Below are 26,283 nucleotides of genomic sequence, written 5' to 3' on the forward strand. Positions count from 1 at the left end.
GTCTATTTGAGCAAGATTATTGTTTAAATTTCATTAAGAATGGAATTTGTATTTCGTTTCCTGATAATTCTTTTGTCACTGATGCATGTATGAAGAATGCTCTTTTTTACATTTATCCCACTCAACCTTCACTTTTAGACACCGAAATAGATAATGATCTAATTAGGGAGCCAAAGAGGATCAAACTTTCTGAATCCTCTGATCTAACAAAATCAACAAAACGGAGTGTCAGAGAGAAGAAACCGAACTCTTATGGAGATGGTTAGATCAATGATGAGTTACTCATCACTCCATCTTTCCTTTTGGGGATATGCCCTCGAAACTGCCGCTTATATTCTTAACCACGTTCCGTCCAAAACGGTTCCTGGTACTCCTTATGAACGATGGACTGGTCGTAAAGTAAATCTTGGCCGCATCAAAATTTGGGGTTGCCCCGCACACGTGCTAAGGCAAAAGACTAGCAAGTTGGCTAGTAGGTCAGAATTGTGTCTGTTCATTGGATATCCGAAGGAAACCAAAGGTTTTACCTTCTATAGTCCCGAGGACGATAAGACTTTCGTTAGCACGAATGCTCGTTTCCTTGAGGAGGACTTTATGAAGGATGCAAAACCTACAAGCAAAATTGTGCTTGAAAAAAAGTTGGGTGAGGAAGCTTCTACTTCCTCTGTAAGAAAAGTTCTTACCCCAACTGAAACACAACCTAACTCATCAGAATCTCGTCAAGTAGTACTTTGACATAGTGGGAGGGCTACTCAAAAGCCTAACAGGTACATGTCTTATGGAGACTCTCTCGTAGCCGTCTCTAACATGGATGATCCTATTTCCTATAGCCAAGCGATGGCTTGTTCTGAATCAAACATTTGGCTTGACGCCATGAAAGTTGAGATGCACTCGATGTATGTCAATAAAGTCTGGAAACTTGTAGACCTTCCCAAAGGAATTAAACCAGTAGGGTGTAAGTGGATATACATGAAGAAAAGGGGTCTGGATGGGAACGTCGAGACGTTCAAAGCACGACTTGTGGCGAAGGGTTATACCCAACAAGAAGGGATTGACTATGAAGAAACCTTCTCGCCAGTCGCGATGCTTAAATCCATCCGCATACTCTTATCCATAACTGCAGCTCTCGACTATGAGATCTGGCAAATGGATTTCAAGACAGCCTTCCTAAATGGCAATCTTGACGAGCGCATTTACATGGCTCAACTAGACGGTTTCGTTGAAGAAGGTCGAGAGACCAAGGTTTGTGAGTTGCTTAAGTCCATTTATGGATTAAAGCAAGCATCTAGGTCATGGAATATTAGATTCGATGAAACTGTGAAGAGCTTTGGCTTTGAACAGTCAATAGATGAGCCGTGCGTTTACAATTTAATGCATGAAGGTAAAATTGTGTTTCTGGTATTGTATGTCGATGATATATTACTCATAGGTAATGATGTGGGTAAGTTATCTGAGGTTAAGGTCTGGCTGGCAAAGCAATTCGATATGAAGGATCTAGGAGAAGTCGCGTACATTCTGGGGATCCAAATCTTTCGAGATAGGAATAGCCGGACTTTGTCGCTATCTCAAGCATCTTATATTGATAAGGTAATGGATCGCTTCTCGATGCAAGACTCCAAGAAGGGCCAAACACCCTTTAGGCATGGAGTTTCACTCTCTAAGGACCAGTCTCCCAAGACTGCACAAGAGATTGAAGATATGAGGAAAATTCCTTACGCTTCTGCCGTAGGAAGCCTCATGTATGCTATGCTTTGCACTAGACCTGACATATGTTTCGCCGTTGGCGTATTTAGCCGTTTCCAATCTAACCCTGGACCTGAGCACTGGATTGCTGTTAAGCATGTTCTTAAGTATCTTCGAAGAACTAGGAACTTGATGCTTACATACTCAGGTACTGACCTGACTATGACGGGATATACCGACTCCGATTTTCAAGCGGATAAGGATTCCAGGAAATCCACTCCGGGATCTGTGTTCATCCTTAATGGTGGAGCTGTTGTGTGAAGAAGTATTAAGCAATCTTGCATTGCTGACTCCACAATGGAAGCAGAATATGTGGCAGCTTGTGAAGCATCCAAAGAGGCTGTATGGCTTAAAAAATTCCTTAAGTATTTGGAAGTTGTTCCAAACTTCGACGAGCCCATGACCCTTTATTGTGATAATAGTGGGGCTGTCGCTAACTCAAAAGAACCTCGAAGCCATAAGCGCTCTAAACATATTGAGAGGAAATACCATTTGATTCGAGAGATCGTGCAGCGCGGAGACGTTGAAGTGAAGAAGATCTCAACTATGGACAACCTAGCAGATCCATTCACCAAGGCCCTAGCAAACAAGGTCTTCGACAACCATCGAGCGGGATTAGGCATGAAGGACTCCACACATCTTCTTTGAGTCAAGTGGGAGTTTGTTGTCAATGGTGCCCACAAGAAGCGTTGTAGTCTTTATATTGTACATTTGATGTAATAAAGTCTCATGAAGACTCTTGCTTGTGATTGCTTATTCATTAATAACTTCCTCGTGTGTTTGAAACTTTATGATAAAACCTTAGTCTTTAGTCCATAAACAAACTTAACAACTTACGAAGAGACAAATGTAGATTTGCATGAACAAACTCTTCGTAGTTTGCTTAAAACGATATATTCGCAATCTAAGGGTCAAAGGACTATTGACCTTAGTATGATTGTTAGGAGAATCTATGATGTCTGGTTATGAGGCATTGAAAGTTCTCATAGATATGGAATTCATGTACAAGATTGCTGAAATGCAATGTATATCACCTCATGCTTTGTTCCTTGGAATGTGAATAAATGAACTGGCCAGTGTCCAAATTGAGTCTTGACTCTTTTGGATGAAACAATGTGACTTGTTAGCTCCTCTTCAATACATTGTTTCTAACTTATTCACAAGCTACAAAGGAGTTGAGGAAATAACAGCTAGAAGGGTAAAATGGCAATTTTGTAAATCCTGACTAGCTTATGATATTCATGAAGGGTAAACACTGATAATATTCTGTGGATCCACTCATTACAATTAGGTTGAATTCTTGAGTAGAAAATAAATTCATTTGAACCGAGAGATTTTCAGTGTTAACTCTTTAGTGGAGTCAGTTGACATTAAGCTAAACTTGGAAAAGGTTTGTGAACTTTTGAGTCCAAGTGTTTAGCTCAAGCTTTGTTCATTTGGATCCATGAGGTCACTGTCACGAATCACATCGAGTAGGAATAGTTAAACTGGAAGCTAAGTCAAAACAAAAACGAGACAAGTTTTTTCGAAAATTGTCAAAAGGGTATTTTTGTCTTTTGAGACATATGATGAAATGAATGTCAATAAATTTTTTGACATGGTCATTTAATGACAAGTATCACTCGGCCAAAATTAGATTTATTGGGCCTTGTGGATTAATTTCATTTCATAAGAATTATATTGAAAGTTTTAGAGATTGACAGCTTCTCTCTCTAGACTTGGCCGCCCCTCTTCTCTCTCTCTCTATTCAATTTCGTTTTTATTGTTTTGGCACCTAGGTCCTCATTTGACCTAGTGTTTAGCTCTTCGACTTCAAGACTCGTTCTTATGTCGCAGTGTTTAAAAGTGCCCACACACTAATTCCTTTTTATCTTGAGTGATTTAGTGATAGAAACTTTCGTGGTTGCTCGAGTTGCCGAGGAAAGGAAGAGAGACGTGTTGCGAGGGAGACAAACGTTGCAACTTTCCAAAAGCTTCTCAACGTTCAAGCTTCTAAAGAGGTTAGTAAATTTATTATGCTCATATTAGATTTATTTACATGTGATTGCTCTTTGTCTAGGTTAGTAAAAACTGTTTTACTTGTAAAAGAATTTTTTAAAAATTCCGCCGCTTACCGAAGTGTTAAACTTTTTCTTAAACCCTAGATCCATTCCAACAATCATTGGGTGCGACTTTTAGGTGCGAAAAAACTCGCACCCAATGCTGTATTTTGTAGTGGAAGAAGAAGACGCCAAAGGTTCCTAAGGTGGACAAGTCTAACGACAAGTGCCACACTGTAATGAGCCTGGTCGCTGGCGTAGGAACTGTCCTACCTACCTCAAAACTAAGGAAAAAGGTATTGTACTTGTTACCGAAGCTTGCTTAGTAGTTGATAATGTATTATCGTGGATTATTGACTCCACTGCTACTAACCATATTTGCTGCTCCTTGACTGGTTTTAGGAAAAGCAAAAGCTTAGAGAAAGGCGACTTGTGCTTCAAGTGGGGTGATGGGAGCTTAGTATCTGTGAAGGCTGTGGGATCCGTGACGCTATCTTTTGAAGACCGCGCTTTAAATTTGAATAATGTTTATTATGTTCCTTCGTTTGGGAAAAACCTAATATCTGTTGCTCGAGTTTTTGAGCAAAATTATTGTTTAAAATTTATTAAGAATTTTAGAGTATAGTATGTATTTATATTATGTGGATCTGAATGATTCTTCATAATACAATTGAAATCCCAAGTTCTACAATGCTTAGCCATAAGCGTTGTAGAAACACTCTGTTTCTACAACGCTTATGTTAAGCGTTGTAGAATCCCTAGTTTTTACAACGCTTATTTTAAGCGTTGTAGAAAATGGGTTGTAGAATCCAACATTTGTAGTAGTGAATAACTTTGAGATACCTTATAGAGTGTAGACCATAATCATTAATGAACCGCATAAACCTGCTAAGTACTCTCACGATTGCTTTCCATTTTTCAGATCCTTGATTGCTCATCTATCTAGCCAATCTACTCACATTGTAAGCTAAGTCGGGTATTGTAATTTAAGTACATGAGACTGCCTATCACTCTCATATATTAAATTTGAGAGATGCTTTCTCCTTTTTTTTCTTAGGCAAGTGTTGGCTATGTCTGTAGGAGTTTTAAAAAGTCCATAATCGTCATTTCCAAACTTGTCTAAAATTTTACCAACAATGTGTGGTTAAATTAAGACAATTCCATGTTCGTTCTTATATTTTTAATCCCCAAGATTACATCGACGTGGAAAAATGTTTGACACGTGATGATGGGAGCCTGCCTCTTCACCCTCATTCATATTTAGTATTGTTGGATGTGGTAAAGCTTGTCATTTTTTTCCTTTGTAAAGTCATTTACAAATTATTTTGCCAAAAAAGATAACGGTGAACCCTCCCTCATGCATTGGGCCTCCGAGGTCAAGGTTTGTACCGCTCTTAAACTAAGCATTTTGTCCAATAGTTCATGGAACATGGTCATCATGTCAGCGTTGTTCGCGGAATTGATCGCGACAGCAAGTTGCGTTGTGCAACCTCTTTTTTCACATGCTTGGTCAATGAGAGAGATATGTTGAGGAGATGGGTCAGTGATAATAGGCTCCATCGTCAATTGGGGGTTCACAACCTCATGAGGGAGGAAATTTTATGGAACCTCTTTATGGGCATTGAATTTTTGTCTCCAAGTCCCCGTTTTTGTGAGACCTCGGTCTAAGGTCATTAACGCGCCTTGGTTGAAAAATATGCGTGTTTCGTCACTCTATGTGGTAACCTCTATGTGGCTTTGGAAAGTGAAGGTGGACATGAGGGAGCATTGTGTTCTCCCCTCGGAGAAGAAACAAAATATTTGTGAGTTGGCGGGCAGTTTTGTGGCCTAGGTGGTCAATTGGGTTGACCACCACTTGACGGGTCCTATGGGTCTTGCACAGCCGGCTCAAGGAATTTGCGGGCCTTGGGCGAGAGAGAGGAAAAAAATGGCCCTTTATAATTATATTGAAATTAATTTAGAAAAATAGCATATTATAAATTTACCATTAAAGAAAATATTAATTATGAAATTACAATACAACTTAATTTAATAAAAAAAAATCATATTACACAACATAAATCAAGAAAAATTATACAAAATCATCTAATGTATTTCCTTTTTGTTATTTAATAAAGCTTTCTAATCTCCTTTTTGTTATTTAATAAAGCTTTCTAATCTCCTTTTTGTAATTTAGCAGACCTTTTTTTCATACCTTAGATGGAAAATTTACATTTGACATACCTAACACTAAATACTAATATGTATTGAGAAAATTTTGAAGGAAAAAAAGCAACCAAAAACTATCTATCACTAATTACTAATATGTTGACAAAAAAACAAAACAAAAACAAAAACAAAAAACAAAAAACAAAAACAAAAAAACACATTTTTTAATGTCTCTTTAACTTTAAGTAAGTGACTATGTATCTCGTCGAAAGGATACCTTAAAAATGGAAATTTTATCATTAGTAGATCAGGTTTCCTCGTGATGGTGAGTGGATTTTCCGAAAGAGAACTTGTAGCGTGTTTATTTTATATGAGATAGTGGGCCTCATCTCGTCTATAAAGATAGAGTGGAGAAGATAGTTTTAGTGGTAGAAAGTTATGTGAGAGAGAGTGAGGCGAGAAAATACAAAGTTTCTCCAAGTTGAAGGGATATTTATAAGTAAGCTTGAGAAACTTGAGAAGCTTGATGGACCTTAGAGGTAATTGGGCCAAGGAGGCAAAGAAGAGGGTCGATGGCAAGACGACTTGGTTGCGGACTTGAGGACGAATGTTGTGGCACTTGAGGACGTTAACCCGAAATTATGGATATGAGGACATGAACCTGAGAACTTATGGTCGTGGACTTTAAACGCAAAGTTGTGGACTTGCCCCTCTTCTTGTGGGCATTTGTCTCGGTTTAGAACTTGCCTCTGGCCGAGAACTCTCGGCTAGAAATCACAATTGAGGGTTTTGCAATCTTGACACTGATTCTTAGTCCTAATGCCCTTTTTGAGGAATTTTGACTAACTGTTGAGATGAGACTTTGTCTTTAGGCACTTGATTTGTAGACTATTGATGATCAAGAAAAACGACACAATAACATTATTGTGATTGAGTATCATGCGAACCTAAATATACTTTGATCATTTTTTACGTATGAGTGAAATATTTAATTGCTACACATAGTAACTATATTAGATGCGAATTTGATGGCATGATGATGGTCTTTAATTATGTTGTTATAAGGTTGGAATCTTACATATTACCGAAACACATGTTTTGACAAAAAATATCCCCAACATTTCATTTCGACATTTTTATACTAAATACTGATATTCAAAATTACTAGTGTGACTAAAAAAGTAACAAATTTTTCGGACTTTAGGTCATGAGGGTGATTGACATTTTATACTAAATACTGTTATTCAAAATTACAAATGACTAAAATAGTCTTACAAATAATTCAGACTTTAGGTTCGCCAGGGCTTTTGTGATTTCATTGACAAGTTGCATGAGTTTTGGCAAAAGAACAAATATACTGTTATTGACAATCTAAACTGAGTTGATAAATAAATAAATTATCAATGAAATACTTTGTTGATGAACATAGTAGGTAGATTTTTAGAGTTGCCAACATCTTCTCAACCCTAAAAATCCCTCTGAAAAGGGTCATAAATCCTTCGCCTTCTCATCAGATTCCGGCCACAGAAATCCCAGGGGGCCGGCAGAGACGAGAACTGGAGAGCTCTTCTGATGGCGGAGGAAGCCATGGGTCTTTTATTTAAATTTATTTAATTTTTTTTTTTAACTCAAAACAGACTTGTATTAAATCCTAGCCTCGGCTAGCAAGGTGTTCTGAACAAGGGTGGAGACTTCCCTTACATTAAGAAAAAACGAAAACACTCCTTGCCCTATTGACTGATGAGCTGCTTCACTTCCCAATCTCGAACCCAAAGCAACGATCAATCCATCATCTTCTATTTAAAAAATAAAAATAAAAACGAAGTCAACAATGCTATATAAAACTTATGATTCAAGTCTGTCCCCATTATGTCAAAACCTCTTTATTACGGAACTCCGTTGAGATAAAGCATCTATGTTATTTCCCATCCAACTTCTATAAAAATATTGTGGTTTCTTTACAGATCGTATTGATTATATATAGAATCTTCAAAATGCTTTTTTTACAGTGAATCAGTGAGATTTCTATTTAATCCTATACAAAAATATGAAAGAACAAAATTAATATAGAAGCAATATCCATAACTGAGAATTTCCGTTTCAGCATACGTAGACTTTTTTCAGCTTCACTTAAAATAATAAAGAAGCAAGGTCTGCCCCAATCCCTTCGATTAGAACAAGCTTATCTGATTCATTATCAATTAAACTTCATTAGTTTAAATTTTGATGATACCATGAACGTATTGTCAGCTCTGAACCTGACATCGAAACACGAATACTAACCCTTGTTAAGGAAGAAATTTTATGATGACACTCGTCCGCAAAGAATTCCTATGAAAATAATAGCGCCAAACCACTTGTTGGACACAAATCTGTAAATAAGATGGGAAAATAAGTAGAGAGTTAATGCATTTTGATGAATCAATTCCTTCAAACCCCTCCGATGAAATGTTCGCTCAAATGTTCAAAGAATATCACAATGTTATTATGCAAAACTACTCAGCTGTAGCTTTAGTTCCGAAAATTAAATATGTAACATACTTTGACGTGCATAAGTAGTTTCAGATGTTCAAAAGTTGACTTACTTTTTGTTGCAATCAGTTCTGGAAGAAAGGTCAACGCCCCGAATCTGCCAAGCCAATTGTCCAGACGCGGCTGCTAACGATGCATAATATGGCCAACCTGCTCAAAAAATCACGAAGTCAACCCAATTCCATATTGCAAGAGGCACTCTGAACACTAAATAGAACCTCTGCTTTCTGCAAATTCTATTATAAAAAATAAATAAAATAAAGACCAACCGAATATGGCTTATGAGGAGGGAATAATAATTATACCGATTTCTGCATTAAATCCACTAAGGGCAAGACTACTAATGCACGCGATTCCGAATCCCGAAATCCAAATCTTTGTCGAATCACCAAACCTCAAAGCTGTTGATTTAACACCGACTTTCAGGTCGTCTGCTTTATCCTGAGTGGGATGGTTTAAAAAAAAACATAAAAAAGCTAGTTTCATCGAGATTTGTTATATAGGGGATGAGAAAATGGCACCTGATGGGCATAAATTGTGTCATAAACAAGTGTCCAACACACTCCAGAGGAGTACAATGGAAGCACTACAGACGGGTCGATACTCCCTTTAATGGCAGCCCAACCCAAGAGCGCTCCCCAATTGAAGGTCAGCCCAAGATAGGCTTGAGGCTGAACAACACAATCAAAATGAAAATGCTTGTCGCAGATGGAATATATATATGTGTATGTACATAATGTATTACCCAAAATGTGAACCTCTTCATAAGCGGATATGAGAAGACTAGCAGCAACGAGGAAGCCCCCAAGACACGGCTGGTGGAGAAGGAACAAAACGTTAAAGTTGTGAAACCAATGATTCAAAACAGAGGAGAAAATGGTTTTTTTTTTCCTTTTCTTTTCTAAAAACGAGGAGAAACCTGTAATTGTTTAATTGAAGAAGAATAGAGAGTCCCAAAAGCAATTGGAATGCGAGGAAAGAAACGCCCTGAAGAGGCGTGAGAACCCCGCTGGCAACCGGCCTCGACTTAGTCCGCTCCACCTTTAAAATCAAGTAAGAGAAGATGATCGATGGCAGTAGAAATACAAGACAATTCAGTAAATAGAAAGGCCAAGGAGAGTGAGTACCAAGGAATCGATGTCTCGGTCGAGAAGATCGTTGACGGTACAGCCAGCGCCGCGGAGGAGTAGAGAGCCACATCCGAACAAGCACAGCATTTTCATATCCGGAAGCTCACCCGGGCTCGCCGCCAGTGTAATCGACCTGCCAATCCGAGTCAAGATCATGGAGGAGAGAGAGAGAGAAAAGAGAGAGAAAGGGGTACCAGAAGCAAGGCGAGGCGAGGAGCCAGGTGCCGATGGGCTTGTCGAGGCGGGCCAGCCTGGCGTATGGCCGGAGTTGGGGCGGGAGATACGAGTCGACCCACGAAGACGATGAGGTTGAAATATGGTTGAAATGCCCATTGTAGAAGCAATGCTTGGGGTTTGGCGTCGGATTGTATGGCCGACAAGAGGAGGCTCGCCTCAAGAGAACCCTGCTGCGCCCGGCGCGTGACACCCAACTCATCTTCACTCAAACCAATTTACAAACTTAAACCGGAGCGAGCTTAGATTAGAACCACGCCCCACGCGATGCTCTCATCAACCCTGTAGGCCATCTTTTCATTTTTAAACCTAATTTTACTTTAAAGTTTTTTTTTTTTATTACTCTTTACATATTACTCATCAATTTACTACCCTATTTTAAGTCTTTGTCCTCACTTTTTCCGGAAAAAAAAATAATAAAAAAAAACACCTTAATGTTTGGTCCTAGTCCTCTCAGTCTCTGCGGGTTCGTAGTGGTGCCAAAACAACATTTCAGCATTAAAATCGCCAAGCAAGTGACGCGATGCTCGTTGCGAGGAACACGATTTCCAGCGAAAGGATCGTTTTCTCCACAAGTTTGGTGACTCCGCAACCCAACGCCTATAGAGACGCGAACCTTGGAATAATGAAGATGCCACAAACAATGGTGAAAGATCGTTTGATAAGTCGGGGATTGAATGACGCCACGATCGGATGCGAAAGACCGATTGATAAGTCAGTTTGAACGCCACAAGACTCGTCTTGATAAGTTCGATAAAAGTTCATATAGAACTCAAGAGAAGACTCTCATTTTTTTTATCAAAATCTGGATCCTTTCTCATTAAAATGAAGATGAATTTATAGACATGAAACAACCCTTCATGTTAGGAAAACCAAAAGCCTCATTTAAACCCTAATACACAATGAAAAACGAAATTATAACCCCCTAAGTAATCAGACCACATAATGACACCTCTTAAACCCAATAAATACAACATTTTGAATTCAGCCTACTAATAAAACGAAAATAAACAATTACCATTTGTTACAGCCAACTAAAAGATACCGATTTAAGGTGAAACTACATAAGAATCCCAAAACTCATGCCCATTTATAATCTGATGAAGAATAAAACGTTTTTGGCTTCTTAACCATCTCTTCAATTGCTTGGATGATGAATTAACCATTTTGCTTCTGAAAGCATAGATCAGCCCATGCCAAGATTTATACTTTTTCCATTCGTCTTGGCTTAAACCATGAAAGTCTTCATTGAAGTCTTGAACTCTTGTATTTTGAATTGGCTCGTTGACATGTCTTGGTTTAGACGCTGCCCTTATAATATCAGCAAGTTACAATCATGCAAACAGTTTGCAGATGGTAGTGTTTTTTCTTCGAGAAACTGTTGGTTGTAGTGTTGTGCCTTTATGATAAAAGAGTTTTTATAGGCCATGTCTTACTTCGCTGATCCCCCTTTTAGTCTTCGACTTTGTATAGTTATTATCAGTTATTACACTACTTCTAATTTATTTTTTTTCGCTACTTCTATGATTCAATCAAGCACATGACAAAAACAAAATTGCAAGTCTGTGACGCAACTACTAACGGTCGGACAGAGAGAAAAGTAGTGTTTCTGGAAAAAGAACAAGGCTCAAAGTTTCAACTATACATTTTCTTTCACCACGACATTAGTGAATGTGAGCAACGAAAACTGCCGAATCGATACATTAAATCTTCCAATCGATAACTTGTTCACCAATGAATTGGGGAATTTCACCTGTAATCATTTAACTAGTAAGAATTCTAAAATCATGGAGAAGAATATGAGAAGGATCCAATCGAAATCATTTACCTCGGAATAACGAGCTGGAAAATCATCTAAGATGAATCAACTTCAAATTCTCTTCAAGACCGTTAGACATGCCTGCTCATGAATCTGCCTATCACATCCGAAAGCGCTTCTATCAAGGACTTTGGCTCAAATACAACTCCAACTTTTGGGTCTCGTATACAATCGACTGATATCTGCAAAAGCAAGTTTCTTTTCTCACTTCCCTTGATTCTCGGTTGCATAAACATTTGAACCATATCAAGGAAATGGAGAGCTCAAAGATCGATATTGCTTAAGATATAAATCCCAAAAACAGAATTAAGTCAGAATATTAAGAATTTAAATTTGAAAGCTAATTCTCATCAAGTAAAATGCTCAACATTTTTAAAAACTTCGAGGATATAAACTAGAAAACCCTCGCCCATCAGGACTAATGTAGAAGATATCAGCCTTATAAATGAGTTGTTTTTGTTTTTTTTAGTCGTCAACGATTCCTTTCTAATTTTGAACAATTTAAGTTAACCATGCAAAATGCAACTCCAATGTTTTACCCAGAGACATAAAAACTAGAGAGAATGTTCTGCAAAAATATACAAATAAAAGGAACTCAAACGCTTTACTAAGAAAAATTGACGCGCATACCACATCAAAGATTCCTTGGGAAGCCAATTGTTCAATGTCTACAGGAATTTCACCCTCTTTTGGGACTAAAAGAGTATTTATGTAGTCACTGTACTGCAAAAAAATGTAATGTAATTGGAATCTACATACATGAACCATGTCTGCTTCATAATGAAGATAATATACGGTAACATGTATCAACACATATTACTGTTTTGCAGTACCTCTACAAAGTGGATATATATATCCACTTTGTAAAGGTACTGCAAAACAGTAACCGTAATCTCACTTACAATGTTTGTCAGGCAATTATTACGATCTCCATGTGTTCGATTCAACGCGTCTGTAATAGCAGTTACAAAGCAAGAAGCTGTGAAGCCACTTGTTTCTCGGTCATCGGTACCGTTCAAAAGAAGAACCTATATTAGGGACATAAAGAAGAAGAAAACATAACTTGATCATGCATAGGTAAAAAGTAACCCGGAAAAGGTAGAAGATCAAATTTAACGAGGAAAAGATAGGAAGTATAAAATTTCCAATCAATAAAGATATCAGAAAACTGCTATAAAAAACCTAATGTAAAATTTGATGCGCAAAAATGGAACCTTGGGACAGGACCTCGAAGATATACTCTCTCCCACGCCAATCAATACCTGTAAAGGAGTGGACGGATAATATGCACCACATTATAATCAATTACATCATCATAAATAATATTATTGACTCAAGATTCAGAGAAACAGAGAGGCATTTCCTAGGCAGGAAATTCAAACCAAAGTTTATTAAGACATAAAATTATTACAAAAATGCATAACAAGTAAATGATTACCAGGGATGGACAAATGGATGTGAAAAGCGAGCCCATTGCATAAACAATGCAATTCACTGACCTCAGTTGCTCAAGAACAGCTGGGTTTGCTGCGGGAAACACCTAGGGGATAAGACTTACAGTTAGAAAATTTTGTGAATTTTATCAAAGATACACATTGACGTTGCCAGCGCTGACCAATATAAAGGGTTTCCATTGTTTTAGATGCTAAAGAGTAATCTAAAAGTTATTAAATAGCTCCAAAACACGCTCTTTCATTTCATCGTTCATAATACTTTTATATAATTTCACGTAAGAGCAAAGGCATGTTCAAAATTACCTCGTGCAACAAGTTTTTTCCCTCACTTGACATGTAAAAGACCCTTTTTATTGTCGAGGTAAGTCTTGGAACTGAAGATCTTACCTAACGACAATAAACCAGCACTATAAACAAAGAATGAGGATTCAAGTAATCTGACTGTGCAACTATCAGCATAATTCAATAACATAACAAACACACTAAAGATCTGTATCCGTTAACTATTATCAATAAGGGAATTAAACCAATACTGGAAAGCCACAACTGGAATCAGAGTTCCCAAAAATCATCATTTTGCTAAAGACCATACTAGATTCACAACATCGTACAAGCACAAGAATTTGAAGCAAATATACCTTGTTAATAGGTTCCATAAACCCATTAGTCGGATGAGAAATTTCATTCTGACCTCGTATGATGGTGCCATCCTGTGGAAACAAAATAACCGATAGAAAATAACTAGAGTTGATATTTGTATTTATAAAAGATCTGCAAAGATAAAAGTTGGTTTATATCACTGAAGTCGCTTAAAATACTTTCTTGAATCTCTGGCCTGGAAAAAATTGGTTAAATGAGAATAATCAGATGGATACTATGCCAAGGTAATGTGTATTGGGAGAGGCAAAAAAAGCGTATTACTCATATAACCGTTTTCAGTTGAAACTCTCATTCCAAATTCATAAGTTGCCTTTAGACTTTATAATGGGATGGCGTCATATCAATCAACCTTTGAGAAAGAGAAGTACGAAACACATTCATAGTGAGCCAAAAAACAAGGTAAGGAAACAAGTTTGTGAATACCAGGGCAATAAAAAAAAATCTCATCCACATAATTGAAAGCCAAAGACCAGATTGAAAAATTTGATCTCAAACGTCCTATAAGGCTTTTTTTTTCTTCTTCTTATGCTTATCAAAATCAATGTCTGCACAATGGTATAGTGAAAGCTTCTTCTGATGGCACCAACATGATCGGTAGCAGTCAAGATTTTAACTTAAATTCTTTGTTTGACACGCTATCTAGTCTAGTTAACTTCCTGGGGGCTACAGATAAAGAGCACAGTAATTATACCGATAATTCGCATCCTAATGTGAGCCTGTCATTGGTCAAGATAACCGGCAGAACTAAGCTTTCAGAGGGAATATCTGAAACACGTGAAAACAAAAATATCGCCGCATCCAAAGACTGGAAAAATATGCGCGCCCCTGCAAAAAAGAAGTTTCCGATGCTGCAAAAATTCAAGCCGAGTCAGCTCGGTTCAATTAGAGCTATGAAAAACACAACCAAAGACTCAATCAAGAATAGCACCTGCCGTTACTGAAACAAAATGAATCGTCAGCGCGCTGGAGTATCTGTAGTACAGAAATTATTTAAAAAAAAAAAAATTAATATCAAATCTAATTGCGATATGTAGAGGTAAGCATAATGTTTCAATATAGGAACTTTGAGATATTCAACCTGATTCTGGAAATAAACCAGAAAAGAGCGAATCGTTTCCCTGTACGGCCTCGAAACACCGCTCCACAGAGAATGTTCACCTTCCACGATCTCGTACCTGTTGAATCGATCGGCTAACAATATCGGATGTTTACCGCACGAGATTTCGAGAATGTGGAGATAGTGGAGCAGCGTTACCATTCGGATTTCGCGTGGCCCGGATCGCGAGGCAAGCGGTGGCCGAGGAGGCGCCGGACGGCAAGCGCCTCGGAAGTGCTCTGATCGGAGAGGCGGAGACACCGCGACCGAATGTCTCCCACGGCAGGGCCGCCTGAAATTTCACCGGCGACATTCAGACTCAGAAGAAGAAGATGAAGGAAGGAGATAGAGAGAGAATCGTACCGAGGACGCGGACGATCTCGGCGGTGCTTCCTCCGTCGTCGGAGACGGGGAGGACGTGAGCGACGCGGGTGGTGAGGTTCTTGAGGTCCTCGACCACGCCGTTGAATGCGGTGCCGCCGGAGAAGACAAGGAGAGACGGCTGAGAAGGTCCTGCGTCGGGGGAAGCCATTATTACCGACGAAGACGAAGAGCAAGATTTCAGAGAGAGAGGAGGAAGTCTGTGGTGGTGGTGGAGGGGAAGAGGAGGAACGAGGAATATAGCTGTTGTTGTGGGTCCCACCACCGTCATCGTCTTTTTCCCGCCTTGACTTTCCTCCTCTTTCTCGGTTCACCTCTCTCTCTCTCTCTCTCTTTTCTTTTCTTTTTTCTTTTTTTTTTGTCGAAGGTTCACCTCTCTCTCCCTCACTCGTTCTCGTTCTCGTTCCTTCTTTTTACTTTCTTTTTTATCCATTAAAAAATAAAAGAAATGATTGAAATACCGTTACCGATATCGTATCAGGACTCAAATTTTGCTGATTTACCAGGAGATGTCAATGATTTACCGAGGTATCCAGTGAAAATAAGGATAAACAGTACCGATAAAATTGCCGTCACCGACATGATTTACCAAAAAATACCTGATTTATCGAGGGGTATCTAGTGAACACATCATTATATAATTTTAACAAAAGATAAAAATGTAAATAATCTACAATATTTTCGGGGCGTGCTTGAATATTAGAATTGAGAAGGATCTCAAATTCAGGGGAGTCACTGATTTGGTAATCACTTGTAGTAATAGTTTCTAGGGCATTGATATCTTTATTATTCATAGAAGTCCTTGTTTGTACTATTGACTACTTGATAATGAAATCAATTCAACTGGCTGTAAGCCCCCAGACGTAGGTGACGTTGCATCGAATTGGGTAACCATATTGTGTGTCTTAACTTTTACGCATTATTTATTTATTATCCATTATTTTCATCTGTGCAAATTGTCGAACACATTGTCTCTACATTGTGTGCAACATCTTTCCTTTCTCGTTAAACAAAATTTCAAAACCAATAAACCACAAATCACCATAAACTTTTTTTTTAAATTAACAATTACTATTGAGTTTGATCCGTTCGGGTTAAGGAGAGACCTCGACGTGGTAGTTATCAATGGATTCCTCCCACAGCCCGTCCCGTGACGGCTTGACGTTGCGCCAAGACTCTCAAACCGCACTGTTGCACTTGAATCCACTCTCGAACTCAATCTACCAAACCCGATTCCTTTTCCTCATACTTTCCTTGCCTCGGTATAGGCAAGCTCGTACGAGATCGACCTCGATGATGTGTTCCCAAAGTGGCGCATCGTCATCCTTGAGGTCTCGATATGGAGCGGCGAAAGCTGGAGGTTCTTCTCAAGCTTGTCGATGACAGCCTGCTCGCCCGTGTGGATGCAAAACGGCTCGAACGTGAGCTTGAAGTCGACAACGTAAGGCGTAGCTTGCGATCTCATTCCGAGAATCTTGAGAGCGTGCATGGCAAATAAAAGAAGTTGTTTGCTGATGAGAAGCACGAGTGGCCCGAGGTGGTGATGTTGGTCTTGAAAGCTCCTCCGGTGATGCCCTTTGGAGAGGGAAAAGCCAATTTTGCCCTCATTTTCTTATTCTTGGTAGACGCAGCGGAAGGCTTTATTGTGACGCCTTTACGGGCCCTCACCACGTGGACCAGGCTTTCTAAGGAAGAATAAATAAATCATAGTTTGGTTTGGTAAGTGCATAACTCTCCCAAAACTCTCCGACTCAAAGTACAATGGTACTCCTTTGCTTCAAAGTTCAAACATAATATCCGGTGAAAGTGAATCCCCGACAACAATCTCATCCACACAAAATCAAGCAAAGCATGGGTAGCATTCCAATTGGAATAGAGAAACCAAAACAAATAAATAGAAACAAAATCATTATACCCTATCGTAAATTTTGCAAATTAGACTTCCAGAAAAGAAAAAGAAAAGATAAAATCACGAAAAGAGATGATGAAAAGAAGCAATCATAACGTTATTGGAGCGCTTTGCGAGATTGCTCAAAGAAGCTCCGAACTTGCTTCAATGAAATCAACAGCGAGCTCTTGTTGATTTTAGCCCAACTCTTCGAACGCTCAAAGCCCTCATGACTCGAAGAAGAAGCGTCGGCCAAAAATGAGGTCGTCGGACAGCAACAATTTGGCACCGGGCCGCCCAATACGCATGCCAAATTGTTGGATCTTTTGGCAAAGATTGGATAGGCATCGCCGCTTCCGATGTCTCTGCCGCCGCCGCGGAAGAGGGAGTTCGAAGCGAGAAGAATAAAAAATAAAGGCTCTGGTTTTTAGAAACCCTATCTTGGAAATAACAGCTCTGACATCGACCGTGACTGAGCGCGAATAACGTCGCCACCGCGTTCTATAGGGTGAACTGATCACGCCCAAATTGTGCAATCGCTAAGCGGTCGTTGGTAGCACAAAGAAAGCGGAGTCGTATCCACGAGGAGGCTAAAACTGAAAATGAAAACTAAAACCAAACGTCAAGTGGTAAATGAAATATAAAAATGAAAAAGATTGTTGTAGAGATTAAAAGGTTTATAAAATCAATGCGAGGAAAACACAAGGCGTCGGGTTACTCAATTGCTCCGTTTACCAATTACCAATACGGTTCCACACTTATAACTCAATTACAAGTTTCACATCCCAAACAAGTAATTGAAAAATCAACGTTAAGATCAACCAAAAAAAACTCATGTATTAATTTAAGAACAAACTCTTTCAATCAAAATCGTGAATAAAATCTCGTTGACTAAACCAAAACGACGATATATCCAAGTGATTATAACGCAGTAAAGAATTAGTCTAACACAATAATATTCTTTTCACATATTTCATAAGTAATCCCTAAACTTACAATATATCGAATCGACAGAATTGTAATAAACGAAAAGCAACAAAATAAGTGTTATAAGAAATTGATACTCTTTAAAAATCACATAAATCAAGCATGACTAAATTCATATGAAAAATAAAAGAGTATAATTTTATGAAAGGAGAAAAGAGTTTGATTCATAAATAATTTAAACATTAAAGCACAACAAGTGGAATAATAATCGGTTAGGTAAACTTACACAATTGAGATCACCTTTAGCCTTGCTAAAAACTTAGCCAAGAACACAACTCATTCTTACAAAATTATAGAGAAAATATGAGTGAATAAAATGGTATTATTTAACTAATTTTCGGAATAAAATATATGGTGTCCAAAAACTAAGCCAAAAACTCTTATTTAGTGTTTTAGAGGTGGCAAAAATAAAGGAAAACTAAAATAAAATGGAAACTAAATATTACACGCATAAATGGTGATTCTCGGAATTAAAAGGGGATTATTTGAGCTGATGCACGAGAATCTACCGGCAGAGGGAAATTCTTTAGCTTTGTAGTCATCTCCGCCATGTGTCGTGCATTCATTTGTTGATGAAGAAGAGAATTGACGAGTGGCATAAGCTGATTGGGTGATGAAATACATACTTTCATGAGGGAGAGATAGTGTTCACACCAAAATGATTTGTTTTTGGCAAGTGGGCGTGCACAATTCTAGCTAGAGAAATTTCCCATTTTCTTCATGACTTTCTTTGCCACTTGTCCCAATATGATTTGTTCTTGACAAACAATGGACACATGTCGATCTTCCCTTTAATGAGAGGATGCTGATGATGTTGACTAAAGGATCTCCAGTTATCCACGTTGATTGAAGAAGAATTTGGCAGATCTCCCTCCCATATTTAGCTTTTAATCCACTGCTAATCCTACAAGACAAAATATATCAAATAAAATATTTGTAAGTTTAAATTTCTCCAAACCAAATATTCTCTAATAAAATTATAATCGATGAAAATCAAGAAAATATTTGGATTATTTTTAATAAATATTAACAATGTAGCACGAAAATAGTACACTTTCATGCACTAATCATGAACTCCAACCCCAAATACGCCCTCCTCCGGACCATATGATTGAGACTTTGTTGGACTTAATGGGAACCATAATCAGAGACGGAGAAAGAGAAAGGGAAATGGAAGAAAGAAAAAAAAATAAGAGAGGGTAAAAACGTATTTGCACACTGATCCACTATAAAATTGACCAAATTATCATTGTAATTGATCATAAAAAATGGATTTTTAAATGATAATAGATCCGTCCACTTTTCTAAATTATCGGATTATTTTTTGGTAGATTTTGTAAATACGATTCCTATGCAATTTGGGTCGGGCCGCAAATCAGAAGACCATGCCAAGACGTATTTACACACTGGTCTACTAATAAAATTGATCAAATTATCATTGTAATTAATCATGAAAATGGATTTTTAAATGATAATAGATCCGTCCATTTTTCTAAATTGTCGGATTATTTTTTTGGTAGATTTTGTAAATACGATTTGTATGCCATTGGGTCGGGCCACGAATCAGAAGTCCAGCCCACGACGGACAGAGCCAATAAATCCTCCCAATCCCTAGTTTGGGTTCCCATCTTATTTTTTCTATCACATATCTTGGGATTCCTTTGTGGTTAGGGTTTATGTACTCTCCAAAATCATAGTTGTTGTTCGTTTGGAATGGATTTCAGCAAGAAGCGCAAAGCCGACGAGAACGGCACCGCCGCGTCGGCGCTGACGGCGGAGGACTCCCGGAAGCTCCTCCAACTCCTGACGCAGGAACAGCTGATGGACGTCCTCCACCCCGCCCTCCTCCGCCACTCCGACGTCCTCGATTCCGTCCGCGCCGTTGCCAACCGCGACACCGCCCACCGGAAGCTCTTCGTCCGCGGCCTCGCCGGCGACACCACCTCCGACTCCCTCCGCTCCGTCTTCTCCGCCTTCGGCGAGCTCGAAGAGGCCATCGTCATCTTCGACAAGGTCACCTTCAAGTCCAAGGGCTACGGCTTCGTCACCTTCAGGAACGCCGATTCCGCTCTCCTCGCGCTTCGCCACCCCAGCAAGAAGATAGACGGCCGTATCACCGTTACTCAGCTCGCCGCCGCCGGAAACTCCGCTTCCAATTCCAACTCCTCCGCCGCCGCGCCTTCCGACATGGCTTCCCGGAAGATCTACGTTGGAAACGTGCCGTTCGAGATATCCTCGGAGCGCCTCCTGAGCCATTTCATGATGTACGGCGAGATCGAGGAAGGTCCGCTAGGGTTCGACAAGTCCACCGGAAAGTCGAGAGGCTTCGCGTTCTTCGTCTACCGCACGGAGGAAGCCACACGCGCCGCCTTAGTGGACCCTCTCAAAAGCATCGACGGTCATCAGATTGCCTGTAAGCTCGCCGTGGACAACAAGAAGACGAAAGCCGCCTCCCAAACCCCCAACCCCGCCGCCGAACCTGCCGTCGCCGTCACCGCTGCCGCTGCGACGCCCTACCAAGCAATCCCTTTCAGACCGCTGCCACAGCCGCAGGGACCTTCCGGAATGTTCTACCCGGGGCAAGTCGCGCCTAATTTTCCCATGATTTCCTCCGTTGGCAATATTGGTTTTCCAGGAGGCTACGTGGCCGGAAGGTTGCCGGCGAGCGGCGCAGGTTCTCAGTTCAGCTTAGGGCCACCGGTCACTGCCCCGATGCCCCAACAGCCGCCGATGCCGAGACTCCCGCCCGGTGGAGGAATGTACCATTATTACTGAGAGGTAAAAACCTTGACTTGTATTCTCTGCATTCTTAGTTTGTTTTATGATGACGAGAATTGTTAAGTCTTTGCTCTATGTGTGTATGAGTGAGTGTCTCTTCCTCCTTTCACTGTCAACCTCTGTGTGTGTTTCTGTGTTCCTGTTTTTGCTTGTTTCAGACTTGAATATAAATGGTTTTGATTCAGGTGTTTGAGAAGCTTCTTGGCCTTGCTTGTGGTGATTGCAGACAATGAAATTCTTGGATATGTTGTTATGTGGACTAGCTGAAAATTTTGTTGCTGCTTCACTCAATCTGCCTCTTTGAGTAGTTCTTTTTTCTTTTTCGGTTATTATAATTAGCTTGTAGTACTTATTCATTAGCAATATAGCATACCTTGTAATACTTGCTCGAAGGTCTTCTTTTTTTTTTCTTTTCCTGGGATGTTATCTTGCTTTTACTTGATATATGTTTTCAGGAGGAACGCTCTTTGTTTACTTGCTTCTGCTCTGTTATCGTCTTTGCTAATATTCTCTGTAATTTTTCTGCTGAAACAAGCCAAGACATGCTTGAATATTCTATTTACATGGTTTTTTTTTTTTTTTTTTTTTTCTTGTGTGTGTGTGTGTGGATGAAGATAAATGCATACTTTTTTGTCCTCAAATTCTATGGTGGTGGTTGGTGCACACAGTAAGTAAGTTTATGTTGGAAAGTTCTCCATTGCCAGCTTTTGTGTAATTTTGTAAATGTCTTGATCTGTATCTTTTCAAGGACTTGAGTTTGTAGAGTTTGTTTTACTGATATAAACATTTCTAGTTCTGGGAAGTGAGACGTGAGGCATACAACGCAGAACCATTCTTTGCTTAATTTGCCTTCAATGTGTATATTGTTGCTTCAATAGTTGTATTGTAATTTCTATCTTTTATTTGTATAATTATTGTCTCCTTTTGGAATTGTCTCGTCAGGTCTAGATAATTGCATTGCATTTTATTATCATGGTACACTTCTACTCATTGTTTGCTCATAACTCAAAACTTTTTCTAGATTTTGAGATTATTTTTCCTATCTGAATGACTTGTGAATGTACACATACACGAAGACATTATATTCCATTATTTTTGGAATCACATCATATTCGAGCATAATAAAGACCAAGTTTGAGTGGTTTGCTTTTCATTTCTTTGCAAGGACTACGTGTAACTGACGCCGTCGATCATTTTTCAATGTCTATTAATAATTTGTGGTGTTGCTAAATTACCTTAATATCCTTGTAGTTTTGGGTTTTGTGTAGTTCCTATATTCAAGAACAAAAAATCCCCCAAAAATTCTACTTTAGGTAACCGTTTCACAATTATTTTTTTGATAGATTGACTTTCAGTTACTGTTAGCTCGTTAAATTTTAAAATAATTGAATAAGTTGATACAACATTGATAGTTGATTAGTTAAATAGTTTGTTAAATCGATATGGATGGGAGGGTCAAAATTTAGTACTCTGGTTTTTTTTTTTTATTGGATTTATCAGTCGATTACAACTGAGTGTTTTTGTTTGAAACGTGGTGGCGAGCCTATGTCTTTGAGTCTTGTTGAAAACATAGAGCAGGAAATAATGGATAAAAAGGGAGTGTTTCATGGCAGCGACACATCTTCAGGGCAATGACTTGTATAGTTGGACCGAAATGGCCACTTTTAGAGTGGATTAATGCTTTAAATTGGACACGTCTTTCCTTGGACGGGATTCTTGTTTCTTCTCCGACTCAAATGAAAGTGCTCCACGAGATATATTCAGTGATTACTTTTTATTTTCTTTATTTTTGTAGTGCCCTATAAATATTATATTATAACCGAAGATGACTGTTGTAAACTTGTAGTACGACCTTAAGTCACTATTCATTTATGCAATGTCTTTTAACTTTATCAAACCTAATGTAAGATTAAGCTGTAGTAAGATTGATGATGAAAGAGAGAAATTACTACGTGCGTATAAAATTGAGCAATTGGTAGTATATAATGAGGTAAGAATAAAATCTCCAAACTCAAACAAAGGGCATTAATGTCCTTAGATTTGTGATGGGTAAAAGTAGTTGGAAATGAGAGTTTGTAGTCGTATGGGACTATTTGTGTCGCACCCTCTCTCACAATTGCGTCAACGGCCGTTGATATAAATAATTTTTGTTCTTTATACCAAAGTATAATATCTCCGCAAACAAAATATAATGTCTTGTATAATATATTGAAATTACTATATCTATAAATTCTAGGGACATTTCCTTAACTAGGACTAAATTAAGGGACATTTCCATTTTCCTATTTTTTTCAAAAATTTACCAAACTAGGACTAATAAAAAAAAAAAAAAGTCGTTTTTTCGATGTGATGAGCGGGAAAATAGAAAGAGTTAGAAAAAATAAGAGATTTTATTGGGAAATATTGTAGGTTGGTAATTAGTATGATGGTATAATAGGAAGATTTTTGTGTATCTCTCATTTGACTTTTGTTTGACCGGTCCTAGTTTGGTAAATTTTTGAAAAAAATAGGAAAATGGAATTTTGCCTTAATTTAGTCCTACTTTTGGCAATTTTCCTAAATTAATTCTACCACAAAAATTTGTTAAATTAAGAAAACTTGCACATCATCTCAGTTTTGGTATTTTTTTTATTTTTGGTAAATTAATTCTATCATATACAATTAAAGGTCGAATTGATGCGTAGTCATATAAAATATGAATGGTTTGCTATTTAGCCAAATTTTAGTAAATATTTAAATAGCCATAAGACAATATTTACCAAATATTGACTAAAAGTTATTTATGAAATTAGAAGAGCAAACCTGATAACCATAAATTATGCATGTGTTGCCACGTAATCATATGTGTTTATTTATCAAATATTTACTAAATGTTGGCTATTTAGCAATCTAAAAGTGTAAATATGACTAGTTTGCTAATTATTTGTAAAATTAAAAATATGCTTTATAGAGGAGTTGGAATTTACGACTAAATAGAAAAATCACATCGAAAAAGGACGGGTCGGCTTTAACATGTTGAAAGTCGATTTTGGGTACATAGTATAAGCCCTTTGGCCCGGGGTATCCAGAACTAGTCCTAGTCCGAACCCCTTAAAAGTCCAAATTTGTCCTGATCGAACCACTTTAAGTAAAAAAAAAAATGGTGGCAATAATACTCAATGTTTGGTCAAAATACTACTTATATACTCAACATTATTTTCCTTTGGCATAAATACCACATGTTACGTTATAGTATTTCCGTTACTATTCAGACTGTTAAGTTCAAACAGAAATTTTAATGGTAAAATATTTACGTATAACTAAATTTGAAATTTTGAGTATTTTTGCCAAAAAAATAAAAGAGTGAGTATATAAATAGTGTTTTGTCTAAACATTAAGTATTTTAGCCATAATTTTCCCTTTTAATGTTAAAATGTTAAAATGAGTATATACTATTCGTTTTTATAGAATATTATTATATGATATAGTCAAATAGATATTCTTCTATATTAAAATTAGCTAACTATTCAAATATTAAAAATATAGTCCAAAGCTCAAGTCTCTCATAGTATTGAACACGAATCTTGTCTTACTTTGAGCATTCGTATTATATGTGTAATAGTGAGTCTTAATGTTTTCTTTAATGAAAAAAAGCAAGATGCCTAATGACACCAACTGATAAAATATGATATAAGCCAACACAGAACAACACCCAACAATGTATAAGGGAAATTGACCCGATTACCCCAATTTCTTTAGATGTAGGCATCTATATCCCATTTCATGTTTTTATCTTAATCAATGCTCTTTTTAGTGTGTTAAATGTAAGGTATTCTTAAGAAAAAAAAAATGAAAGAGGTATAGAAGCCTAACAATCTCAAAATATGGACTATAAATGTCATTCTCTCTAACACAACATAAAACGACTAGTAGTGATGATACCGACCAAAATAATACAACATTTTTTTTTAACAATTTGGTAAGAAAAGAGATAGAAGTCTATTTAAAGTGACACGTATAGTTCTCATCTAAAATGGAAACGGTCTAATTATGTAACTATTGAGTTGATGAGTGTATTTTAATTTTTGGTATACTATCCATCCCGAGCGAGCTTTCCCCTCGAAGGCACCTCGGAAATTGGGCCACTCACACTCTCAACCCATATGCCTATAATTATGGGTTCATTCTCCACAATCTGTAAGTCATTCACAACCCATATGTCTATATCAATTAAAAACTACAATTCATAAGAATTATAACACAGGAAAGGGTCCGAGAATCATCACGACCAGATTTATTATTCCTCAAAATTAATAAGCAAAAAAATACATGCATTTCGTGCAAAAAGCATAAGGGAACGTTAAGATGACTTACTAAAAAAGAATGAGTGCGAAGACGCCTGAAAATCGGAGGTCTCACCGAAAATATTGCCTGAAAAGTCCTATAGAAAAAAGCAAAGGAATTCAGAGAAGAAATTTGAAAATGAGAGTTTAAAATCCAAGAAAGAGCCTTATATACTCGAAATGGGCGGTCAGAATGAAGCGTATCAAAGAAGCTTCTTAAATCCAATGGTAGAGACGAAAGGTCACGATGTTTCAAGCGAAACAAAAGCAAAACGACAATGTATAATTACCTCGACCTAGAAGGCTCTGAGAATATTCCTTCTCGGTCGTATAGCCGAAACAAAATAGAAAAAGTGTTCGAGGTATAATTAAATTGATGATCATACCATATAGTTCTTTACCATTTTTACTAAAATACTAAGAAACTTGAAGACTTTTGTTACTCATATGATTTACACACTCCGAGAAGCTACTCGAATGGTCCGAGAACAGGAGGAATCTAGCACTAAATCCGAGTCAAATAGGCCCGATGTCTATCGAAGGTTAAAGAACAATCCGTTTATAAGCCAAATACGAACTTTATCAAGTAGAACTTCAAAGAAAAGAGAAGAGGTATGTCAAAAACAAGTCGAAACAAAGCAAACACGTGTAAAATCAAAAGCAAAACGCTCACCTCAACGGTTGAGCCAAACTTACGAAGAATAACCGCCTACTGCACATGTAGTAGGAGCAGTCATGCAATAGCCATCCGGAACATGGGATTGATCACCCTTCATCTTGAATCTTAACATGACTATAAATAAAGGAGAAGAACGCTAAAGGGAGGTCACTTCACTTTTTCATACACAAAGCACAAACCCAAAACTTCATGTATCATCCAACATCCTCATTTACTTACTTTATTTTAGTAGATTAATATGTATTTAGAGAAAATCTTGTCTAGATACTCGAAGTTTTCGAGACTATGTATCCGGAACCAAATGTGTTTTATGAAACATTTGTTGTGCTCATTTATTTTTGTCAACCATTGAGATTTTGTTAAGAACCAAAGTGAACCAAACAGAACCGATCC

At 38.0% G+C, this 26,283-nt stretch overlaps 2 protein-coding genes and 2 pseudogenes across 10 annotated transcripts; 1 reads left to right on the forward strand and 3 right to left on the reverse strand.

Moving 5' to 3' along the window:
• Window positions 1-7,228: 7,228 nt before the first annotated feature.
• PPT1 (polyprenyltransferase 1) lies at window positions 7,229-10,132 on the reverse strand. Its single transcript, XM_089624908.1, has 9 exons — window positions 9,787-10,132; window positions 9,590-9,725; window positions 9,382-9,503; window positions 9,208-9,277; window positions 8,984-9,133; window positions 8,768-8,903; window positions 8,516-8,612; window positions 8,214-8,302; window positions 7,229-8,116 (listed from the first exon to the last, which is right to left on the reverse strand). Exons 1-8 carry the CDS (start codon window positions 10,026-10,028, stop codon window positions 8,233-8,235), a joined length of 1,023 nt encoding a protein of 340 aa, XP_089481034.1. The 5' UTR covers window positions 10,029-10,132; the 3' UTR covers window positions 7,229-8,116; window positions 8,214-8,232.
• A 935-nt stretch (window positions 10,133-11,067) lies between these two features.
• MEE18 (maternal effect embryo arrest 18) lies at window positions 11,068-15,637 on the reverse strand. 5 transcript variants are annotated; one of them, XM_089625166.1, is made up of 13 exons: window positions 15,219-15,637; window positions 15,015-15,147; window positions 14,838-14,934; window positions 14,688-14,731; window positions 14,451-14,607; window positions 13,738-13,809; window positions 13,403-13,486; window positions 13,084-13,185; window positions 12,860-12,907; window positions 12,548-12,673; window positions 12,276-12,368; window positions 11,655-11,827; window positions 11,068-11,579 (listed from the first exon to the last, which is right to left on the reverse strand). In XM_089625166.1, exons 1-12 carry the CDS (start codon window positions 15,505-15,507, stop codon window positions 11,717-11,719), a joined length of 1,356 nt encoding a protein of 451 aa, XP_089481292.1. In that variant the 5' UTR covers window positions 15,508-15,637; the 3' UTR covers window positions 11,068-11,579; window positions 11,655-11,716. The 5 variants fall into 5 exon arrangements, with proteins under 5 accessions (XP_089481292.1, XP_089481293.1, XP_089481294.1 ...); XM_089625167.1 differs by lacking the exon at window positions 13,403-13,486; XM_089625168.1 differs by lacking the exon at window positions 11,068-11,579 and having other exon boundaries at window positions 11,722-11,827; window positions 12,276-12,363.
• A 693-nt stretch (window positions 15,638-16,330) lies between these two features.
• Window positions 16,331-19,739, reverse strand: LOC149384593 (3-ketoacyl-CoA synthase 4-like; annotated as a pseudogene).
• Window position 19,740: 1 nt separating this feature from the next.
• Window positions 19,741-22,839, forward strand: LOC149384594 (UBP1-associated protein 2C pseudogene; annotated as a pseudogene). Of its 4 annotated transcripts, none has more exons than XR_016301208.1 (2): window positions 19,741-20,889; window positions 21,504-22,839. The product of XR_016301208.1 is annotated as a UBP1-associated protein 2C pseudogene, transcript variant X2 (transcript). The 4 variants fall into 4 exon arrangements; XR_016301209.1 differs by having other exon boundaries at window positions 22,486-22,837; XR_016301210.1 differs by having other exon boundaries at window positions 22,503-22,837.
• Window positions 22,840-26,283: the final 3,444 nt, after the last annotated feature.

This window comes from Urtica dioica, chromosome 9, assembly GCF_054948205.1.
Source record: "Urtica dioica subsp. dioica isolate 48M chromosome 9, U.dioica_male_clone48M_v1_H2, whole genome shotgun sequence".
NCBI classification, from domain to species: Eukaryota; Viridiplantae; Streptophyta; class Magnoliopsida; order Rosales; family Urticaceae; genus Urtica; species Urtica dioica.